The 20012-nt window shown below is 44.3% G+C and overlaps 1 protein-coding gene across 5 annotated transcripts in view; it reads left to right on the top strand.

The window, feature by feature from the left end:
• The window catches only part of LOC146443701 (coiled-coil domain-containing protein 134-like), a 45577-nt gene that overhangs the window by 11091 nt on the left and 14474 nt on the right, over positions 1 to 20012 (top strand). For all 5 annotated transcript variants that reach the window (XR_014849194.1, XR_014849196.1, XR_014849191.1 and 2 more), the window contains 15 exons: positions 1432 to 1566; positions 2111 to 2225; positions 3734 to 3852; positions 4904 to 5045; positions 6407 to 6518; positions 7146 to 7206; positions 8429 to 8526; positions 9210 to 9384; positions 9495 to 9642; positions 10205 to 10477; positions 13452 to 13617; positions 14892 to 14996; positions 16671 to 16781; positions 17339 to 17520; positions 19607 to 19688. Coding sequence is in view for 1 of the 5 variants with exons in the window: in XM_085048433.1 (XP_084904559.1) it covers positions 1432 to 1566; positions 2111 to 2225; positions 3734 to 3852; positions 4904 to 5045; positions 6407 to 6518; positions 7146 to 7206; positions 8429 to 8526; positions 9210 to 9384; positions 9495 to 9642; positions 10205 to 10477; positions 13452 to 13617; positions 14892 to 14996; positions 16671 to 16781; positions 17339 to 17520; positions 19607 to 19688 (2024 nt within the window). In the remaining 4 variants the exon portion in view is untranslated. The remainder of the gene's footprint in view (positions 1 to 1431; positions 1567 to 2110; positions 2226 to 3733; positions 3853 to 4903; positions 5046 to 6406; positions 6519 to 7145; positions 7207 to 8428; positions 8527 to 9209; positions 9385 to 9494; positions 9643 to 10204; positions 10478 to 13451; positions 13618 to 14891; positions 14997 to 16670; positions 16782 to 17338; positions 17521 to 19606; positions 19689 to 20012) is intronic.

Raw genomic sequence — 20012 nt, 5'->3', positions numbered from 1 at the left:
AGTGGCAGGCACAGTTTGGGGCCCAAAGATGAGAGGTTGCAGGAGGTTGCAAGAGTGCTGCCCTTCACACCTTCCCCCCCAGGCCCTGAAGATACAGTGCACCATACTGAAAGTGGGTTTGTGCATCTTGAATGAGTCAGCAATACTCCTCCGTCCCTTCCTCCCTACATGAGTCAGTGAAGACTTTATTCTTCCTGGTGTGTTTTACTTCAGAAGGTCAGTGATTAAAGAAAGGAAATGCAGAGGATTAATAGAATTACCTAGCGTAAGTAGAAACAACTTGGAAGTTCAGTGCATCGCTTGCGGCTTGGCTCATGATGCCTGAGTTTCACAAGTCAATGCCCACCTCGCAGCTTTTTCTCACAGCAGAACGTGAGGTGACTGCAAAGCCAGGTTCCATCCCACTGAGTGACTAAAAAGAGTGGTTCTTCCTCTGTTCCCCTTTTGCCCTGTATCTGGGCTACTAGTGTAATTTCTGCTGAAGTTCACTTTTCTTTCCCATTTGTGCACGAGAACATGTGCTCCTGGCTTGCTTTAGTAAGGCACGACTGTGAAAATTGAATTGGACAGGGAATACTTTTGCCTCCCAAATCTGGCTCCTGTCATGCTCTGCTGCTTTTCTTGCTCCACTTTGGAGAGACCCTCAGGCAGACTGTTGGTGCCTCTTGTCTGCATGTAGCTGCCCATCTTCCCCCCACCCTCCCAACTGTACCTGACTTGCCGGGAGCCAAATGAGCACAGTCTGCCCTTTACACAGCTCTGTCCAATAATGGGATTAATGGCCTGTCATCTCTCCATGCTCTCATGCTGAATGCACAAAGGTGTTGGGCCGCAGATGACCAAAATGCTCACTATCAAGAATGATTGCTAAAACAGTTGTATTGTGTTTATTTTCCTGATTGCTTTTCAAGTTCATGAAGGTTCCTGTCCTTCTGGCAGGATCTGGCATTAGAAGTGTGGTAGGACTGTGAGAGGAGTTATTCTTATGGTATCATCGTTATTCTAGGATGGTGATGTTTGCTTGTATACTCAAAAATATAGGTTGCTAGATGAACTCACAAATGCCAGAGCAGATGGCCTGAACATAAAATCCTAGGCACGGAGATCATTATATTTTTCAAAGTTTGTTTTCATGTCAGTGTTCACCAGAGTAGTCACACAGTTATCCAGGCTGTGGGTGTTTTATTATGGTAGGACTTCAGACTGGCTGAAGTTCCCTCTTTGTAGCAAACCCTCTACCTGCTCAAGTCGTAGAGTACCTCCTTGAAAGCAGCTGTACATACTGAATAAATAATAAATAAATATCTCAATACTGAAAAACCAGGCCACAGTCGTGTGGGTCAGCTGTCCATTTGGTGAAATGAGGAAAGGGCACTACAGTTACCTAACTGTGACAACATTCTTCTCGATTACTTTGTTTCCTCTTTGCAGGCAACCAGTGGAAATCAAATTATTCACAAACCTAGGTGTATGTATGGAAGCCATTGGTGTTTTGATGGAGACAGTGAACTGCCCAGTGCTGGAGGTGGCAGTGGAGGCTGTGAAAGCTGTGGCAGCTTTCCTGAGGTAAGCAGGAATGCATTTGCAGGCTTTTCTTCAGATATGTCTGTTGATACCATATTGGGCTCTGCAGCTCCCCTGTGGCTGTGTGGGTGAACGTGCTCTGCAGTGGGACTTGTGGCTGAGGCAGGCGTGGGTACAGCAGAGCCAGCTTCCCACCCACCTCAGGAAAACTGCCAGAGCAATGAAGCTGTGGCAGGCAGCAAGTCACTGCAGCGAGGACCTAGTGTTCCAGGCAGGCTTGTACAGCAGCTGCTGTGGCTTTGTCACTCTGTGCCCCATCCAGAGTGATAAGAGTAATAAGCATAAGACTCTGGACATTCGTATCCTTCCTGACTGCAGTGAGAGCAGACGGAGCAGTGAGGGTGTGTTTGGGCTCATGTGTGGGTGAAGGCACTATTCAGATATTGTGACCTTACTATGCTCTGCTGGAGAGAAGTGGCAATAGCATATTGCCATCAGAAGAGTGGTTATTTCTGATAGTATTGCCTTCCTAGTGGAATGTCCCCAGCAGGGACTGTGCATCTTGTCTTTCTCTTCGTTTGTTAAGGAAGGACCATCTGAGCTCCCCTCCAGTCCCATATGAAGAGCTGCAGAAGCTTCTGGAGGCAGTGCTGAAGCGATGTGCTGATCTTTCCCCACCTCAGAGTAGTAAGAGACATGCAGTAAGTCAGAAGTTGTTGCTTGTTGACAGGACTGAGCAGGACTGGGATGATCTTCCTAGGACACTATGTGGATGTCTTACATATGTTCCACATATATGTTCTTTACTCACATCCCCTGTGGCTGTTTGGTTCTCTATTTCTTTTGATCCTCTTGCCTCGAGATGGAACCAGACTTTGAAGTAGATGAAGATGGATGCTGGTGAATGTTACCTTTCTAAATCAATGAAGTTCTGTGGGGCACCACTTGAGCATGCTGCTCTCTTTATGTGTTCAGTACTCCAAAGTCATTTGAACTTCTTCAGGCCCTCACCTTGTAGGCTGCATTGGTCAATCTATTTTTTCAGCAGTGAACATTTCTTGTTCTGCATTCAGATCAAGAGTGTCATCATGTATGCACTGTGATCCCTCAGCAAGGGAACTGTTAGCCTATAAATCCTTTCCTGTTCCTGGAATCTGTAGTTAGTGTGATGTGCTGCTGGGACCTCTGCAGTTCTGAGAAGAGCCCTGGGTACAGATGGCTGGTGAAAAGACAAGGGCTGAGCCTTCTTGCCATAGGCATAGAGCCTTGTAGGTTTAGATTGCATGCCTGTAGTGACAAGAATACCTCATTAGAGTAGCAGAACTCCAAATTCTTGATAAACTGTCTTTAGACCCAAGTTCTATGGTACCAGATATTGGCCTTTTCTGCCTCAAGAAGGCAGAAGTGCTTTGTGTCCCATAGGCAGATGTTGGCCAGTCTGTTTGCACACACACAGAGCTAAGGGTCCCTTTCAGAATTAGGAGCTTCGCAGGAAGGAAATTAGATAGCGAGAATATCCAGGCTGTCTTTAAAGGGAGAAAAGGGGAAATTATTATACCTCAGCATGAAATAGAGAAGGAGTTCTGAACTGCCAGACTCTAGTGTGTAGCTGTGCCCTCGTCTGCTATTACGGAGAAGACCACCACAGCAATTTAAGGCTTAAAGGCAGATTTTGAATTCCAAGTTGTTCCCAATTTGCGTAAATGATTAACTCTGATGCTTCAGTTGGCTTCAGGCTGAGCTTAGTGGGATGCTGTGTGGGAGCAAGAACTAGTACATGGATAGTTGCTTAAAACTCTGAGCCAACGTAGAACTTCCAAGATTTCAGTACTAAGCAAGGGGAAGAACTGTTAGGTGTCATCTGAAGACTATTTGGAAGAAAGAAAGTTTTAAAAAATACATTCTAGAATGGTTTGAAGCTTCATTAGCTGAAATGCTTAAAACTCAGATTAGATCAAATCATGGTAGTACAGACTGTAAAGACAGGGCAGTGCAGCATTAGTAGCTCTGTAACTTTGTCCTCCCTATGAAGAGCACACAAGCTCTTTAACTCTACCCTCCCCAGGGAAAGCACAATAGTAAAAAATTGTTTTGTGAAAGAAGTGAGTGAAGTGAAATCTGTTGCTATTCCTGCTGCTGGTGTCAGAGAAGAAAGCTATTTTTTTCTGAAAGTGAACATAAGATTTTAAAGACTTCTCTTCTTTAACAGGGCGATCTCCTATTCTCAGTGTCTCAGAGTCACCCAGCAAACAAAAATCTTGGCAGAGCTCCTCAGAGACAGGGTCAGTTCTTGCTCAATACCCTGGAAAGTTTCAGAAATGCTTGCAGGTGAGGACAAGTCAGGAAGGTGTGTGGGTGGGTGGTGTGTGTCCATGTCTGTCCATTCTTCTGTCCTTGCAACTATGTTCCTCCATCCAGCCCCACCACGGAAATATTACAGGTGAGTTCAATGCATGGCACTTGTCAGTGAAACAGCAGAGTGAGGGTTATGTATTAATAGTGAAAATTTTGTGACACCTGGGTGTGTCTCCCATGAAATTTGCCTGGGACCTATCAGTTTATTTCATGTCTTTGGCCTTTGAGGGACTGCTTGAAAATTCACCAAAACTGCTGATGATGTAAGAACTGTTGGAAGGTATGTGTGAAACCAGATTTCTGTGCTCTGGGATATGTGGTTTCACTGCTAGAGGGGATTAACCATCTAACAAATGTATATCTGCTCCAGATGCTGGCCTTGGATTTGCTCATGTCTGTGACCTGTTACCAAAAATGGGTCCATAGGCACCAACTTCACTTCTTTTGCTGGACCAGAGCTATTTGGCACCCTGAGCTGCACAACCTAGTGGTAGATGAGTTTGTGTCTGAATCAGAATCAGTTAGGGTGGTCTGGCCAAACTAGTTTTTGCCTCGCCTCACTTGGCTTGGCTGAGATAATCCAGTCAGAAGCAGACATGCCTTTCTGCACTGACCTAGAATCTTGGAGTGGTATTAGAAGGCACTCAGGTTCCGTAAAGGATTTTACAAAAGCTAAATGGGCCCTTTAATGATATTCACAAGATTTGCTGTAGTGTGCATCAGGCACTCCGGTATGGCTGAAAACCAGTCTTGCCACACCAGTTTCCCACAGCAGATGCTTTCTTCACAGAAACTAAGTCTTCCTTTCCCAATGTGTACTGTTGTGCAACCTTGATGACTTTTAATAGCTTCACTCAAGAAGTAACTCAGTGTGGTTGCCAGATTCCTGTGTTTCCAGCCCATTGAAACATGGGTCTGTGGGTCCTTTATGGTGAAAATGGGGATTAAAGTGTATTATCTCCTGGCTTCCTTTACAGAGTGAGGAGGCTTCCTCTTTCCTCTGTTATCCACTTTGTGTTTGTAGGTTAGCAGTGGAATTCCAGGGTGACTTCATGGCCCAGGAGAATGCTTTCACTGCCCCCAACTCTGAGAGCAAAGACACACTAAGCAACTTCTCTGAGTTCCTGTTGAGGATTTGTGATAGTCTCTGCATCCCCATGGTCATGGTAGGATTTTTTTTGAACTTGGTCTGTTCCATGGGTACCTGGAAAGGTGCTTTCAAGCACCAAGAGTGGGTTGCACAAATGTTTTTTTGGGAAGAGGGCATGCCAAGTAAAAAGAACAGCTGTGGCATTTGCCACTTTTCCACAGCCAAATGTGGAATTAGCTAGTTAATTCAAAAGGTAGAGGATGCAGAAATTCATGAAGCTTGCATGTAGATGTCAGTGACTTTCTTCAGACTGTGCAATCCCCATAGCCTACCTACCATGCTGTGTGATCCATGGCAGCTCTGGATGTTGCAGAAAGTGAAGAGTGCATGAACTGTTGTTTCCCCTTCTGCCATTTTTTCAAAACTTGCCTGTGTCCCAGAGAGCAGCCATGTTTTGTACCTGCAATTTAATTTTTATGCTTCTTCCCCAAAGGTACTGATGAGGCTGCCCAGTCTGCACAGCGAGGGCAGTATTAAAAGTATTGTGCCTCAGCAAGGCCAGTGACATGATTTAAAAAGTAGCTGTGGAGAGTCATGAGTGCTTTAGGGCACCACACAGGCCTGTCCCTAAGACACTTCAAGCAGAATTGTCAAAACAGCTGAACTTTGATTGTGGTTCCTAATGTTTAGTAAAGTTTGCTTGTGCTTTGCTATGAGTAAAGGTGCATGTTAGGAGCTTGGAGATGTTTTGGTTGGTGCTTTCTTAACCAATCTCCTGGTAGGCAGCTGCAGTGGCACTGCTGTTCTCCTCCCTGACAGGAGGGTGCAGTGCATGTCCAGTTCGGCAAAGCTGGAGTCAGTGTACTGTTTCTTGCTCACTGAACTTGGGTAAAAATTAATGGACTGTGAGAAAATTGTCCAGTGACCTTCAGCAAGAGTGAGTTGAGTCATTCTGTTTTAAACAGTTCAGGGCTGTATTCTGTAGAGAGCTCAAATGCCTGTGTTTGCCACTGTTCAAGGAAACACTGAAGCACAGGTGTTAAGTGTTGCTGAAGTCAGCTGCACTTAAACATATGTCCTGTGTTGTATAGGAGAATTAGCCATCTGACCTGTAAGAGCAGTAACTTCCAGGGCAATGTGGGCAGTAATGTCAGTCACTGTGCATTAAGGCTTAACTGGTTGCCTGCTGAAATCCAGAAGAAGTTTCTTGTCTGGTGTGATGTACTGCAGAGTTACCAGCACAGCTCATAACGCTGGCAGGGAGGTAGTGTTAGTTGTGTTCAAGTGCTCTGTGAGCCTGCCAGGCATTTTGGTAAAAGAACTGCTACTCCATTTGTTTGGATTTAGAAATCTAACTTTCTGGGGAGGCAGGAGGCCGGAAGAAAGCCTTCAGTGTTTATTGCATCTCATGTACCTGATCTATTTGTCTTTCCACAGAGCTATCTGGAAAGGGCTGTCAGCCTGTCAGTGACAGAGGTTTTCATCTCAACACTTAATACCCTCTTTACAGTGGTGCCAAATATGCAGAATAAATTCTCCAAGAAGCTGGGTATGAGGGTATTGTGGGATCATGTTCTCTGTGCTCTTAACTGATGGTACTTGCTGCTGCTGCGTGTTACTGAGGCAATGAGCCTAACAGGACTTTATGTGGAGGATTGTATTACATGTTTATATGAGTAAGAATAGAGTGCATAGTCATGTTCAGCAGGACGAAAAGGTTATTTAGTCTAGCAGTGATGATGGGACAGGTTTTATTTTGGATAAGTGTGTTGTGTCAGCTTTATCCTTCCCTCTGGAATAATTCAGAATTGGCTGTTCCTGTAGACAGGGATTATGTGGGAATTGTTGGTGGGATTTTACTATGTGGAAATCCTGTTTGGTCTGTGCATGCCCTATTCTTCACACATCACAGAGGTGATGTAGACAATTCCTCTGTTCTAAACATGTGAAGCTGGCAAATCTTCACTTCTCTTCCTGAGATACTTCCCTCCAACCCAAACTCGGAGTAGTTTGCTTTCTGAGAGACAGCCTAATACATGTATTCTTAGTGAGATGGCCAGCCCTCTTCACTGGGCTTGTATGGAGATGTGTGGGGATGGTTATGGGACCTGCCTACTCTTTTCTTATCATACATGTTCTGTGCTCCTTTGACATTTTGGTCTTGCTTTCTGTCTAGCATCCTCCTCCTTCATCCATCTGACACTGGAGCTGAAGGCCAGATTTTGCTCTGTACAGAGGTATTGTGATGTGTGCATTGTGAGTGAGTCAAAAATTTCCAGATGGGAAAGTAGATCATGCCTTATCTAATACACCTGATTAGGCAAGATGAGAGGCTGAAAGACTCAGGAATGGTCGTGTCTTACTGAAAAAGTAAATGGTTACTGACAATGCAAGAGCTGGATGTGGGAGAGGGGAGAAGCAGTTGGGTAGGGGGTGGATGGATTTACACAGAGTTGTGAGATTTCTGTACTCTGTCGTGAGTTGCACAGATAGAGATAAAGCAGCCTGACTTTGGAGTAGTCAGATCAGTGGGTGTGTTGAAGAGAAGTATCAGTAGCATCAGCTCCATCTGAGCTCTGGCTCTGGCTTCCTAGGCATATACTACCACTGTTGTTGTTCCTCATGGTGTGATAAAGTATTAAAAATGGGAGGGAGGAGGATGACTTCAGTAGCAGGCATTGCAAAGGATCTCCAGTAGTAGAGCCTATGATTTGTAGATTGAGAAGTATTTGAGGAGACTCTCTGTGGGTCTACAGAGATGGTTTACCTTCTCTTTCCTGTGACTGTATCTCATTAAAAAAGTAAACAAAACACAGCACTCCTAGTCCAGTTCACTGGAGTGGAAGCGTTTGTGCCTATGAATGGTGTGTGGTGGGAGTGATCTAGGCCTGTGAATAGAGCAATGTGCTGTGCCAAGGATGGTATGTTACAGATGCTTGGTTATGTCCTGTTCTGCAAGGAAATGGTTGGAGAGTGGGAAATACCTGGAATTAGAGCTGTTGTCACCCTTTTAGTTAATATTTTGGCATTCATCAGTGTTCATCCCTGGCAATGCCAATGCTAAAAATTCTAAGTGTCGTTTGCCAGTGGAATCATGTGTTGTGAGCTGCCCTTAAACACCTCCCATTCTCTGCAGTGGCAGGGGTCCTATCCTTACAGGACTCCCTGCATACACAAGGTGTGATGAACGTGAGAGTATTCCACTGTATTCACATTGGCCCAAGGCATGAGCACATTCACTGTTGTCACTGCACACACCCACCACATCTGTGAGCTGACAGTCCATTGGGAACTCATCATTTTCCTGGAAGCCTAGGTTGGCTCCTAGAGTTTTCTTGTGATGGGGCAGGGGCTTGTATGTGATCATTCAGTAAAATGAGGTTCTGGCAGACAGTATGTGATATTAGAAGTAGGAAGAGGATGTTTTTAGCCTTTTTCGCTTTCTGCTCTTCTTCACAGTAATCCTGCCCTGAATCAGACCTGTTCCAGCTTCCTCTGCAGCTTATGCCTGAACCTTTACTCGGCCATGGAGAAGACGAGAACTTCTTCTCAGGAGGGCAAGTTTGGGGAAAGAGAAAGATTGCTTCATTTACTTTGAGGCCTTGCCACCCTCTGTTTAGGCAATAGGTGCCAAAAAAAAAAAAATTAGAAAAGGACAGAGGAGAAGGGAAGGGAGGACATATGTAGCTTAATTTAGAGATATTTACCCCAGCTTATTTTTAAACTGGTCCAGCAAGGAAGTAACACTCAGAGAGTACCTTTTGAAGAGTTTGGAACCCTACCTGAAGGATGCATTTCATCTGCCTATGATTTTATTTACATGGGGACATTTATTATCACAATTGTGCATGCCTAATTGAAACAAAATTGCTTGCCACATAGTCACCTATATCTGCAGATTAAGGTAATTTTTCCCTCTGGCATACTTTATAAAGCTTTTCTGTCTATGCTGTAACTTTCAATAATAGGTAAGTCCCAAACAAACGAGATAAAAGTTTCCACATCACAAAAGCCACTTTTCCCATTGGCAGTGGCTGGTCACCATACAGGCAGCATCAGCAAAGGGCTGGGAATCTCAAACAGAAGTGTCTTTTCATCCTTAAAGCCAACTCTGTCAAATCAGGTCTCACACCACTATTGATGCCAAATCAAAGAGGTGTACTTGGTGTATGCAGACTGTGGATTGTTCAATAGACATTCCTCATCATTGCCTGCCTGCTTATATTAATTCTATTTCTAGAGCAAGAGATGTCTGAGCTCCTGCAGAAGGGTCTGCCTCAGTTGAACTACACCGTTGCTGAAAGCCTTCTCCTCCTGTCTGAAACCCCTGAGCCTTTCTCTTTGGATCAGTCTCTTTGCAGCCACCAGCACTGTTTCATACTACTGTTATACTTTGCCCATATCTTCGGGGACAGGTGAGCCAAGAGTATGCAAAGCAAGTGGGTTTGTGGCCATTACATACCATGTATTGGTGGGTAAAGCATACCTGTTGTTACAGTTTCCACTCCAATCTCCTTGAATGCAGGTTTGTTCCAGATGCAGAATTATTTCTAGCCGTAAGAAATTTCCTCCTATCAGCACAGGACCATGGAGACTGTCCCCCTCCATACATACTCAGAGCTGCACTTTACCTCCTTGCTGTCTGTCAGGACAAAGGCAAAACCCTGGATTTGGTAAAAGAAGATTTCATTCCTACCTTTTGTATTCTTTTTGTTGAAACTAAGGTTTCTCCCCACTCACATCAACCTTGTAGAAAGTGTTTTGGCATAGGTGGTGAGCAGTGAATGAGTGAAGATTGTGCAGTGCATCTACACTCTGGAAAGTTAACTATGAAAACCCACAGGGAATATAGATTTGACAGAATAAACTTGTGTATATGTGGGAAGTGTAAATGCGTTGGATAGGCTGTGAATTCACATACAGAATATAATAAATTTCATAGCTTCAGTCTCCCAAACACATCTCCAGCCTCTGCAGCAGGCTTTCTAGTGTTCCCATATGGCTCTTTGCTGCTGCACAGCTTTGAGCTCTGTATAAAGCCTACAAGTTTCTTAGCCTTTGTGATGCAAATGGGCTTCACAAAATGATGTTTAACTGATGTATTTGATTGTCTGCTTAAAAGGCAGTGTGACTGTTTCTCACAATAAATTCTCATCACTTCAGGTGTTTTATATTCAGTCAGTGATCATTTTGTTCTCTGTTGCCTTTCCCCTTTCCCTCTTACACACTTTCCAGAGGTCGTTGTCTACCATAAGAAGGATCCTGGATAATCTTCCAGATCTGAGCTTGGTGTATGTCCATTGTCCTCTCCTGCTGCAATTCTTCCTGCGCTACCCTGAACTTATGGGGAGATTTGGACACCAAGTCCTCCAACTCTGGTTTTCCTGGGAAGACTGCAAGCAGACTGGTGCTGAAGAAGCTAATTTTGGCACATCTGATCAGCTGAGCACTGCTAACCCATTGCTTCCCATTCTGAAGAGCAATTCCAGCATTTTGCTTATTTTACTGGTACGTGGCTTTCACGAGGATGGGCTGCTATCCTGGCCCTGATTTTGGGAGCTTTTTGGTTCTTAAAGCTTTTAGTGATGTTATGAAGCCAAGGATTTCAATCAGAGGGGCCATGTGTGTATACACAGACTTCCACCTGCCAGGGAAGCCTTATAGGGAAAATGGGACCTTGTATGTGTGTTATCTTTTTCTCTGTCATTCATCTACTGTGACAGGAAGGGATCTTCTGAGAATTGGCTGGAGAGGGATCTGAAGGGTCCTGCTGATGTATGCTATGAAAAACCCCATTCCTTCCTCTATCCAGATACACAGCTGGGTACTCGAGATTCTTCTGTGCCAGCCTTTGAAGAAGCTGCTTTGCAAATTTGGGAGCAATGCTTTGCTACTGATAGATGAGAAGGGTATGATGAACAAGAACTTTGAAAAAGCAGCATGGAGAGAACAGGTCTTGAGGGCACAGCTTTGTGTTTGTTTGAGGTTTTAATTTTGTCTGATTTTAACTGGAGACTCTTGTCAGAGAGTTTTGAAGTACTCTTGAGTTTTCAGGACTGCAAATAACATGTTTTATTGCTCTTAAAAGATAAAGTAAAAGTCTTGTGACAGGGAAAATGAATCAGTGCAGGAGGGAAAGGACCCTTAAAGTAGCAGGCTAGTGTGTTTGTCTTTAGCTGGTGTAATGAGCTCTGTTAACCCATGTAATCATGACACAGTCTGTGTCCTGATGGCTGCTTAGAGGCCTTTTCTCACTCCCACTGCTCTCACCTGTCCTGTCACCCCTCCCCATCAGTGGCCTTTTGTCCCACAGCTGTTGAGCCATCACACAGTAAACATTTGTTTACTTTTCTGCAGAAGAGCAAGAGACTTGCCTGTAAGGGCAAAAGCTAAGAGCTATGATATTTCTTCTCCAGTCCATTAGAGAAATTTAAACTATCATTGGGAAGTCAAACCCATGTCAGCAGGTGGTGAAGAAGTAAGAAGCAGGGTTTGACTCTGAGTGGGCATCCACTGGGCATTACAGATCTTGGGTGTTACAGAATGTGTTTGTTCTGAGCTCAGAGGCTATGAAGTAAATTTTGATGTCTGAGGTTACTGAAGTGTCTGACAGGAGTGCTCTCATGTAGGGCAGTTCTTTCACAGTTAGGGTGAAATTGCAGAGTAGGTAGCAATATCCAGGCATTTGATACCATTGCAGAGCATTACTAAAAGTGATCAATAAGTTGACATATCAGAACAAATTATGGAGAAGTGTCCCATAAGACTTGCCCACACTATAACCTTTGACACTAGTTCTGGAACCTATAACTCCATAAAGTGAAGCAAGTCTGTCAGTAAGCAAAACATAAACAGCGTCTCCCTTCCCTGAATGGTACAACATTCCTGCTTTCCCTTTTCTGTCTTGCCATGTGCTCTTGCAGAAATAAGTTTATTTATCTGTGTTCTAGTCTTTAGAGTGAGTTGTAATAAATCACAGCTTTGACAATTCACCTTTCAGTTGTGGAAGAACATTATCAATCTGAATTTAGATGGACTAATAAAACAGTGCAATATATAGGTATAAATATACTGTCAGATGTTAAGAAATTTATGAGAGTAATAACCTAAGCCTCAGAATGGACATGTGAAGTGGAAAGGCCTCTGCATGGTACAGAGAAACAAAAATGAAGGTCCTTCCAAGGATGACTTATTTGCTTATCTACTTTTAATAATTGTCTGGATTAGATATAACAGATGGTTAGTGACTTCATCTGAGACCTTGAGCTTCTGGGTAGGAGGGAACATATTAACACAGTGGTGCATTTGCCAGGACCAGGAACACTGTGGCCATTGATTCATGTCATTTTGTAATGTAGGTGTTCCTCTGGGGGTGAATGTAGTCATGAGGACCCACTGGCCCACTTGTCGTCTCTATGCTCCTCTCCAGCAGAGAGGATTGTGCAGACATCTCCCTGCCCTTCATTCACGCAGGTCTCTCACAGAGGCAGGAATTCGGCTCAGAACTAGATAGCTTTTTCTGGCATGGGCAGCCTGTTCTTACCTTATTTGCTTTCATTTGATGTGGGGTCCCACAGCCATTTCCTCTCCATTGTCAAAGTCTGGATGCATTACTGCTGTGTGATAGAGGAAGGCAGCTGGGAAAGGCAGCAAGCTGTCCAGTCAGGCTGTAGGCTCAGTTGCTGAGACCTATTTCCTGTTTACCTCTTCAGCTGTGCCATTTGCAATGCAGTAGCCAGCACTACTGCAGGAAGAGAGGAAAGGTAGTGCTAACATAATATGTGTTGAGATGGTCATATTATGTCAGCACTACGAGGCATTTTCTGATACTTATGCATCTGCCTCTGTACATGCTGTGCAAGTGAGTTTAATGTTATACACCTTAACATGAAGACTATGCCCAAATTAAGGCTACTGGCTGTGAGATTCAGCTCAGACACTCCAGACAGAGCTCTGTAGTCAAGAAGCAGGCTTGTGAGCTGTGTACATGACTCTTCCCTTTCCTATGACTGAATGATTGCTTGTCTGGCTTATGTGTGTTTCATGCAGTTTAGCTGTTATGTTACTTCTGCACATAGAAGGCTGCCAGGCTTTTGAAAGTTAGGAACTATGACTCATAAACTTGATTTTAGGCAAGCATCTTTAATATGAAACCTGATTTTCCAAAACAACAAGGAGAGCAGAGGTGCCAGAGACTCTGTTTCTTGTTTAGGTCTCACTAGTTTAGAACTGTGACCTTAAATGTATGTTACCCCTACACTTACATAGTCAAATCATTCTTTAAATGGGATATTACTCAGAGTAGCCTAACAGACATGAGTCCTGCTTTATTCAGTTCTCTGTTTAATCAGAACATGCTTAAACCGTATGGTGCTTTATTAGGCTGTTTCCCAAGGCACCACATTAGCCTAATGGTATTAAATAGCAGTGACTTCTGCCTAACCAGGGTAGAAAGGTAATGTATGTATTTCTTCCATTGCAGGACCTTGTCTGCTCAAGCTCTGTGGAGGTGGCTTGGAAGGTGTTGATGACTCTAAGGACCTTTCTGGAAAGAAATGAAGATGTCCTTGTGTGTGACCTCCTTCGGAGCCGATTTTTACAGATTCTGCAGCAGCTGCTGGTAGAGAGCAGCTCAGCCACCTTACAAGGTGATCCTGCCTCTGTGACTTGGTCTTGCCATAAGATCAGCTATTAGGGTAGATGGCTGTAGGAACACAGTCCAGGATAAAATGGTTTTGAACTGCTGATGTAGCTTCAGTACTTATCTGCATGAGGAAATTTATGGACAGAACTGTTCCTCCAAACCACTGGTGACGAAGGTAGGACACTGAGCTAGAGGAGCTTTTCCAACATTTGAGCCCTTCTGCTGCCACTAGTATGCATAGCTCTTCTTCATACTGCATCTTGAACTTGTTAACTGAGATCCTAGCAACCCATCCAGAAAGTCAAACACCAGATGTACTCTGGACACAGACTTCCTCATCTCCCAGCACACAAGCAACTCTCTGTGAGGCCTGGGGTACTTAAGTCCAGGGGATATGCATCCCTATTCAAACAGTAGCCTGCTTTTGGACAAGAAAGCGGCCCAACAGTGGGACTCCATCAATATGGACTCCATCAAATTAATGTTAACATTAAAGAGACCTATAAATGTTTCCTCCTCAAAACTGAAAACTCACGAGCCTTTGTGAAAACATTTTCTGGAGGTGATAGTTGCTTCCTGTAGGTAGGGCTGTATACAATACAAAATCTTGACCTGTTTACAGCATGATAAAAGAGTGAAGAGTAGGGAGAGGGTTGTCCTGAGGAGTTGGTGCTCTAAGTACCCCCATTTTCCTTACATGCAGACCTGATATGTGGTGCTCTGACTTCTGGTGTCTCTGCTCTGCCCTGTGGGATGGGATGCAGAGCATTTTTCCAGTCTTACAAGGAGAATAACAAGTGCTGTGCAGCTGGGCTGCTGTCGAAAGTGTGGGCTGCCAGTGATGGTCAAGTGGCAGGAAGAGAGCAGTCTAGAAAGGGCTGATGACTTCTAGCTTGTTAATGGTATCAATTTCAAAGTGTGAGGAACATGCTCCCTGCATGGCTCACAATGGGTGTAAATGACCCTAGCCTCTTCCTCCCCCTTCTTTAGTTGCTCCTAAAATGGTGCTGTCAGGATTCAGGTGTAACTCAGGCCAACCTACAGTGGCAGAAAGGGGACCTGATCCAGAGGGGACTGTAGAGATGAGAATAAAGGAGAATAAAGTTGGGGCTCTGTGTGTGTGTGTGTGTGTGTGTGTGTGTGTATGTGTAAAGAGGGAATACTTCCTCCCCTAACCCATCCTCATTCTGGAGCCAGAAAATTAACAATTCCCAGCACGCTTTAAGGTACAACGGTTTAGAGTTCACTGACAAGCTAAGCTGTCTGTGCCTTTCTTAGCTAACAGGAACCTGCCTGTTTTGCTGAGCCTTCTTTTCCTGGTGCAGCTGCGGAGCAAGGGCGTAAGGGAGCTGGACAGCACAGACTTCAAGCTGCTTCACCAGGGTGAGTATGTGCATCCATCTTCTCCCAGAGAACTGTTTGTTAATTGTTCCATAAGATGATTAGAGGCTTGCTCTTTGTCCTTTGAGACATTATAATAATGGTTGCTTTGAGATACTTTCATAGCCAGAGCATTGTAAAGAGTTGTGGTAACTAGTTCAGTTAACAAAACCCAGGTTCTCTTCCTCTTGCTTTTACAATACATTTTTTGTCTGAAACCTCACAAGGTGGCCAAAGTATTCCCATGATCATGATGTGATTTCAGGGTCAGTGACTATTGTTGATTTGGCACATGACAGTATGTCTGCTGTGCTTGCTGAATCATCCTTTCTTGTCCACTCTTGCTATAACACTTGTGGGGTTCAGGCCACAGTCATGTCCTGTTAATCAGCTATCAGTAACAAGCAGTCTAGTGAAACTGGGCTTTCCCTGGAATGTGAATCCAGAATATATGATTTCCAACCAACTGCAGGGTTTGCCCACTCCACCCCAAAGACAGAAGAGCAGGCTGTGTTTGTTTACCATACCATGACCTGCTGCCTTGTCTGGTGATCCTTACTTGGTGACTTCTGCTTTCTTACTTGGCTGTTGGAGGTTCACACAGACTGTGAAAAAAGAATAAGTACTAGGAGGAAAATTCAGCTGATCCATCCTCTCATCTCTTCCCTGCTCTGATAAATTGGTCTCTCCATCAGACTTTGAAGAACTATCCCCTTCAATTTCAAATGTTTTAAACCTCAGGGCTGGCTGTGTTGCCCCTCTAAGGAAACTGCATTTCTCGGACATTCATTAGTCATGCGAATTGGGGGTGTGGAAGAACCATAGCCTCTTTAACCCAGTCTTTTTAGCTGTTGTGATTTTAGAACACAGTTCAACTGCTCCCAGGAGTCACAAACTCCTTTTGATCTTGCTTTCTCCTTTGTATTTTTCTGCACAACTCTGTCCCTACCCCAGCCACCCCTTGGCCTCCAGGATATGTTCTCCAGGGGTGGATGTGCAAGACACTCTCCTCTAATGAGGCCTCTTAGATGGAAGGGGTGTGTTGATGTGTGTTTTTTGAGAATTGCTTACTCAGACTGTAAGCTCTTCAAAAGATCTCCAATGACAGTCTTGCTGAGCCCTGCAGTCCTGATTTCCCACCCTAACTCTTACTAAACATTGTTCCTAAGTGTTTGGTGCTCACAATAAACAGGACGCTTTACTCCTAGCGTGAGCAAAGCTGGTGAGAGTGGGGGAGCACAGCTCTCCATGCCTTTCCCCAATCTGATCCCCATGAGAGACAGTCACATGATTGTTCATGCTTGTTCTAGTACTAGAATCAAGCTCACAGTGTGGAAACAGATAACTCACACTGCAGTTATTTTCACTGTGGAAACAGGTAACTTAAAGTCCATTGCCCTTGGATTCATTATTGCCTGATGTGATACATGCCCTTTAATATACCCTTTCCTATTCCCCCCTCTCTGTTATCGTCCTCCATTGCAATGTCTGTTCTAAAGCAAACACTGTAGAGCAGATGCCTATTGCTTTGTCTGTGCATGCTCTGTTTATTTTCACTTCTTGTTTGAATTCCCTCCCCACTGACTGACTTCTTTCTTGTGCTGAGGGGCTCTGTTAAACTGGTGTCCAACTGGTGTCCTATTGGTATCCTTGTTACACGTGTTTTTTCATTTCCAGTCAGTAATCTCTGTGGGAAATGCAGGCCAAGGGACACTGACTTGCTGCAGCCATCCTTGAATTTTCTGTACTGGAGCCTTCATCAGACAACACCTTGTAGTCAGCAGAGAGGTGAGGCAAAGATTGTATTGATTGCTAAGTGAATTTCAGTAGCTTGACAATCAGAGACGTATTCTAACTGTCTCAGCAGGTAAGGTGGATGTTTCTCCATCCAGATGCAGCATTATAATTAACAAAGACCATTTTGTATTTTGGATGAGGTTTTTAGGTTGAGGATTTTGGTTTGGTTTGGATTGGATTTGCTGCCTTCTGATGATTCAGGAATTGGCTGCTGAAAGACAGAATCACTGTATTTTTCTTGTTCATAAACACAGCAGTGGGCCTTTGATGCCTAGTTTGAAATATCCTGGTATTGTCATAGTTCAGAAAATTAGACAATACTAGGGAACAGCTCTAACTGACCTTCCTACCGTGTTGTTAGCTGATTAGCTGGCTGAGCAGTTTGTTCTGTGGGAGATGAATACCAGTAGCTGGACAGCCTTACTCAGATGAGCTGTGGCTGCTGGGCCGCCTCACTGCAGCAGGGATGTGCTCTGCACTTCTCTTGTGCTTGTCAAGCTGGTTTAACCTGTACCATCACACTCTCTGATTATGTTTCTCCCATGCAGCAGTGGCTGTGCTGCTCTCCAATGTGTCCTTGCTAGAACTCCTGCAGAAGGTTTTGGAGTGCACCTGGTTGTGGTCCCCTCCTTCTGGACCTGCTCACCTGTCACCTGAGGATGCCTTGCTGTGCTCTGGATGGCTGTTGGTTGCATCCCTTTTGCTTTATCAGCATCGCTACAATACTGAGGTTAGAACCACTCTAGTGTTCAGAGTCAGCACATGGATAAACCTCAAAAATAAATATGTGTATATATATTAAAAAATACCTTCATTAGCAGAGGAAGGTGTTTTGCTTTGGCCTGTAATCTGATTGTGTTGATTCCTCTTTTGTTATTGTCCACAAGTTATTCCCTGCTGCACTTCTCCAGCAAGAGTGGAAGCTAGCGTGTCACTGGAGGTCTGAGACACGAATCATTGAAGAGTTAGAGAATGGCACAAATCCTGGGGGGAGAAGTGCATATCCAGCCATCCTAATCCCAATCACTTTCCTCTTCAGGACAGAGCAAAATATATTTTAAAACTTTTCTCAAGGGAAGACTGGGGGTGGAAGACAGAGCTCTCATGTTGTAAACTGCTTTTTTGTTACTAAAATGATCAATAGTGAAATAGAACCTATTATTGGCAAGAAAGTGTTCAATATTAGCAAGCTCTTATGAATGTGGGCAGCTGTCATTGTATTTGATGCTTTGCAGTCCAACAAGACAAAGCATGGAGTTTTCAGCTAATAATGGAATTAGAACATTAGAACATCCAGTGCCAACACAAGAAAAAATGTTTCCTTTTCAAATATCTATCCAGGCCTCTTTTGATACGGAGTTAAACAGCCTGCCATGAGTTGTGAGCTCTGCTCTTGCAGTTATGCCCAGCAGAATGTGATCTTTGGGAGTTGGTACACTCCCAAATGTTTGCAGATGATAAAATCACATTAAGGACATGCATACATGTGCACAGAAAGGCAAGGGTTGGATTTCTAATGCTGAGGGAAGATGTTTTCCAAAAGACCAACCCAGACCAAGTCTGCACCCATTACTTGGTCAGCGTTTGGCCTCTGCTTAAGGCTTAGAGAGTGGTACTTGTACAGACTGTCAGCTCTTGGAATGCAGCCTGTCCTGCTCTAGGAGCTGCTAAGCACAGCTTGCCTTCTCAGTTTCCAAGTAAGGGCTGTGTCTGGTATTGTGCCAGTCCCAAAAGGCATTCTAGTGTCAAGTGTTGAGCTTCATCTTCTGGAATTGATGCCCTCAGCTCATATTGATCCTTGAAGTGCAATCATTTAGCAGCTTATAAACCTGTTGCTTGATTTTATCAATACTGCTGGCTTGATATACATGATATGATATACAACCCAGAATCCTTTTTGCACCAGAGATGAGGAAAGAAACTACAGATACAGCTGGGAAATGGAAACAGTTCAAGACTGCTTCAGTGTTTCTAATCTTCAGCATTTCTAAGTGTCAGTGTTTCTAATCTTCTGCTGAGGGGAAATAAGAGGAAGAGTCACTTCTCTTGCCTCTTTCTGCTGTTCTGTTGCAGGAGCTACTCCTAGTTCTCCTGTGGAATATCTCTCTCTTCAGAAGAGCTACTCCTAGTTCTCCTGTGGAATATCTCTCTCTTCAGAAAAGTATTTAAAAGAATCAGCCCTGTGATCCTTATGCCTGCCTTCCAATATCAACTCTCTGGCTTACTGAAGAGTTAGAACTCTTCTGGGGCTCTTTGAGGCTTCATGCCATTGCTGTTGGATGGGTATTCTGTGAAGGAAACAATGTGTTGCAGAATTCTCTCTCAAGCCAGCCTTTCCTGTTTCTCCTAGTTCCCAAGTCCCTTAACTGCTCTGCCACTTTCACCCATGCAATAGTTCCTATCCCTGAGCTCTCTGCAGGCCCCAGCTCCAGCAGGCAGGGACAGCTTCTTGCCACTTCTGGTTTTTGGCTGCCTAGTTCTGTGGCTGAGGTACAGCCATGTTTGGTGATGGCTGTTCCTGCCACTTACTGTGCTTAGCAGGCTGACATCCACATGCCAGAGGGTCTGCAGGGAGTAGTGAGAATGAGACAGACAAATTGCACTGTGGTTTGGAAGCTGTGCTGCTGTAGCATCTTGTGGTGAGTGAAACTTGGGGGTCCAATGACGTAACTCCCTTCTGGTTCAGTCTCCTGAAACCCTGTTGCTGTTCCCTTGGTCATCATCGGGTAATGTCTAAGAACTAGAAGAACATAAGGCAGCTTTCTATTTGCTCCAAACCAGCACCACTTTTTCTCTTCTATTTAATTCTCTTCTAGGTTCACCAGACACTCTCTGTTGACCTTACAGAAGTCCTGAATGCAGTCATCTTCACAAATAAGAAGCCAATCCTGCTGTTAGGTATTTTGCATCTGTTAGGGGGATTTGTCTGGAAGCAGCCACCAGTACCATGTTACAAGCAACAAGGGAGAACTGGTGACTATGGAATGGAATGGTGGGGATGCTGGAGGGAATCTGGAATCTTTGGTCCATTTGGCTTTCTAAATGTGTAACTGGTGGTGAGATAGGGCAAAAGGGACCTGTTGGAAGTTATTCTGTTTGGACAAATCATCCTTGGAGGTTGGTAGTGACATCTGGAACTGAGTGTGAGCTGTGTTAGTGTCTTAGATGAGGAGATGAACAAGGGAACTCGTGTTGCCTTTCTTGTCTGCAGCTGTCAGCAGC

The sequence above is a fragment of the Lichenostomus cassidix genome, chromosome 1Aa, assembly GCF_008360975.1.
Source record: "Lichenostomus cassidix isolate B80296 chromosome 1Aa, HeHo_3.0, whole genome shotgun sequence".
Classification (NCBI taxonomy): domain Eukaryota; kingdom Metazoa; phylum Chordata; class Aves; order Passeriformes; family Meliphagidae; genus Lichenostomus; species Lichenostomus cassidix.
This window is presented reverse-complemented; position numbering and strand designations above follow the sequence as displayed.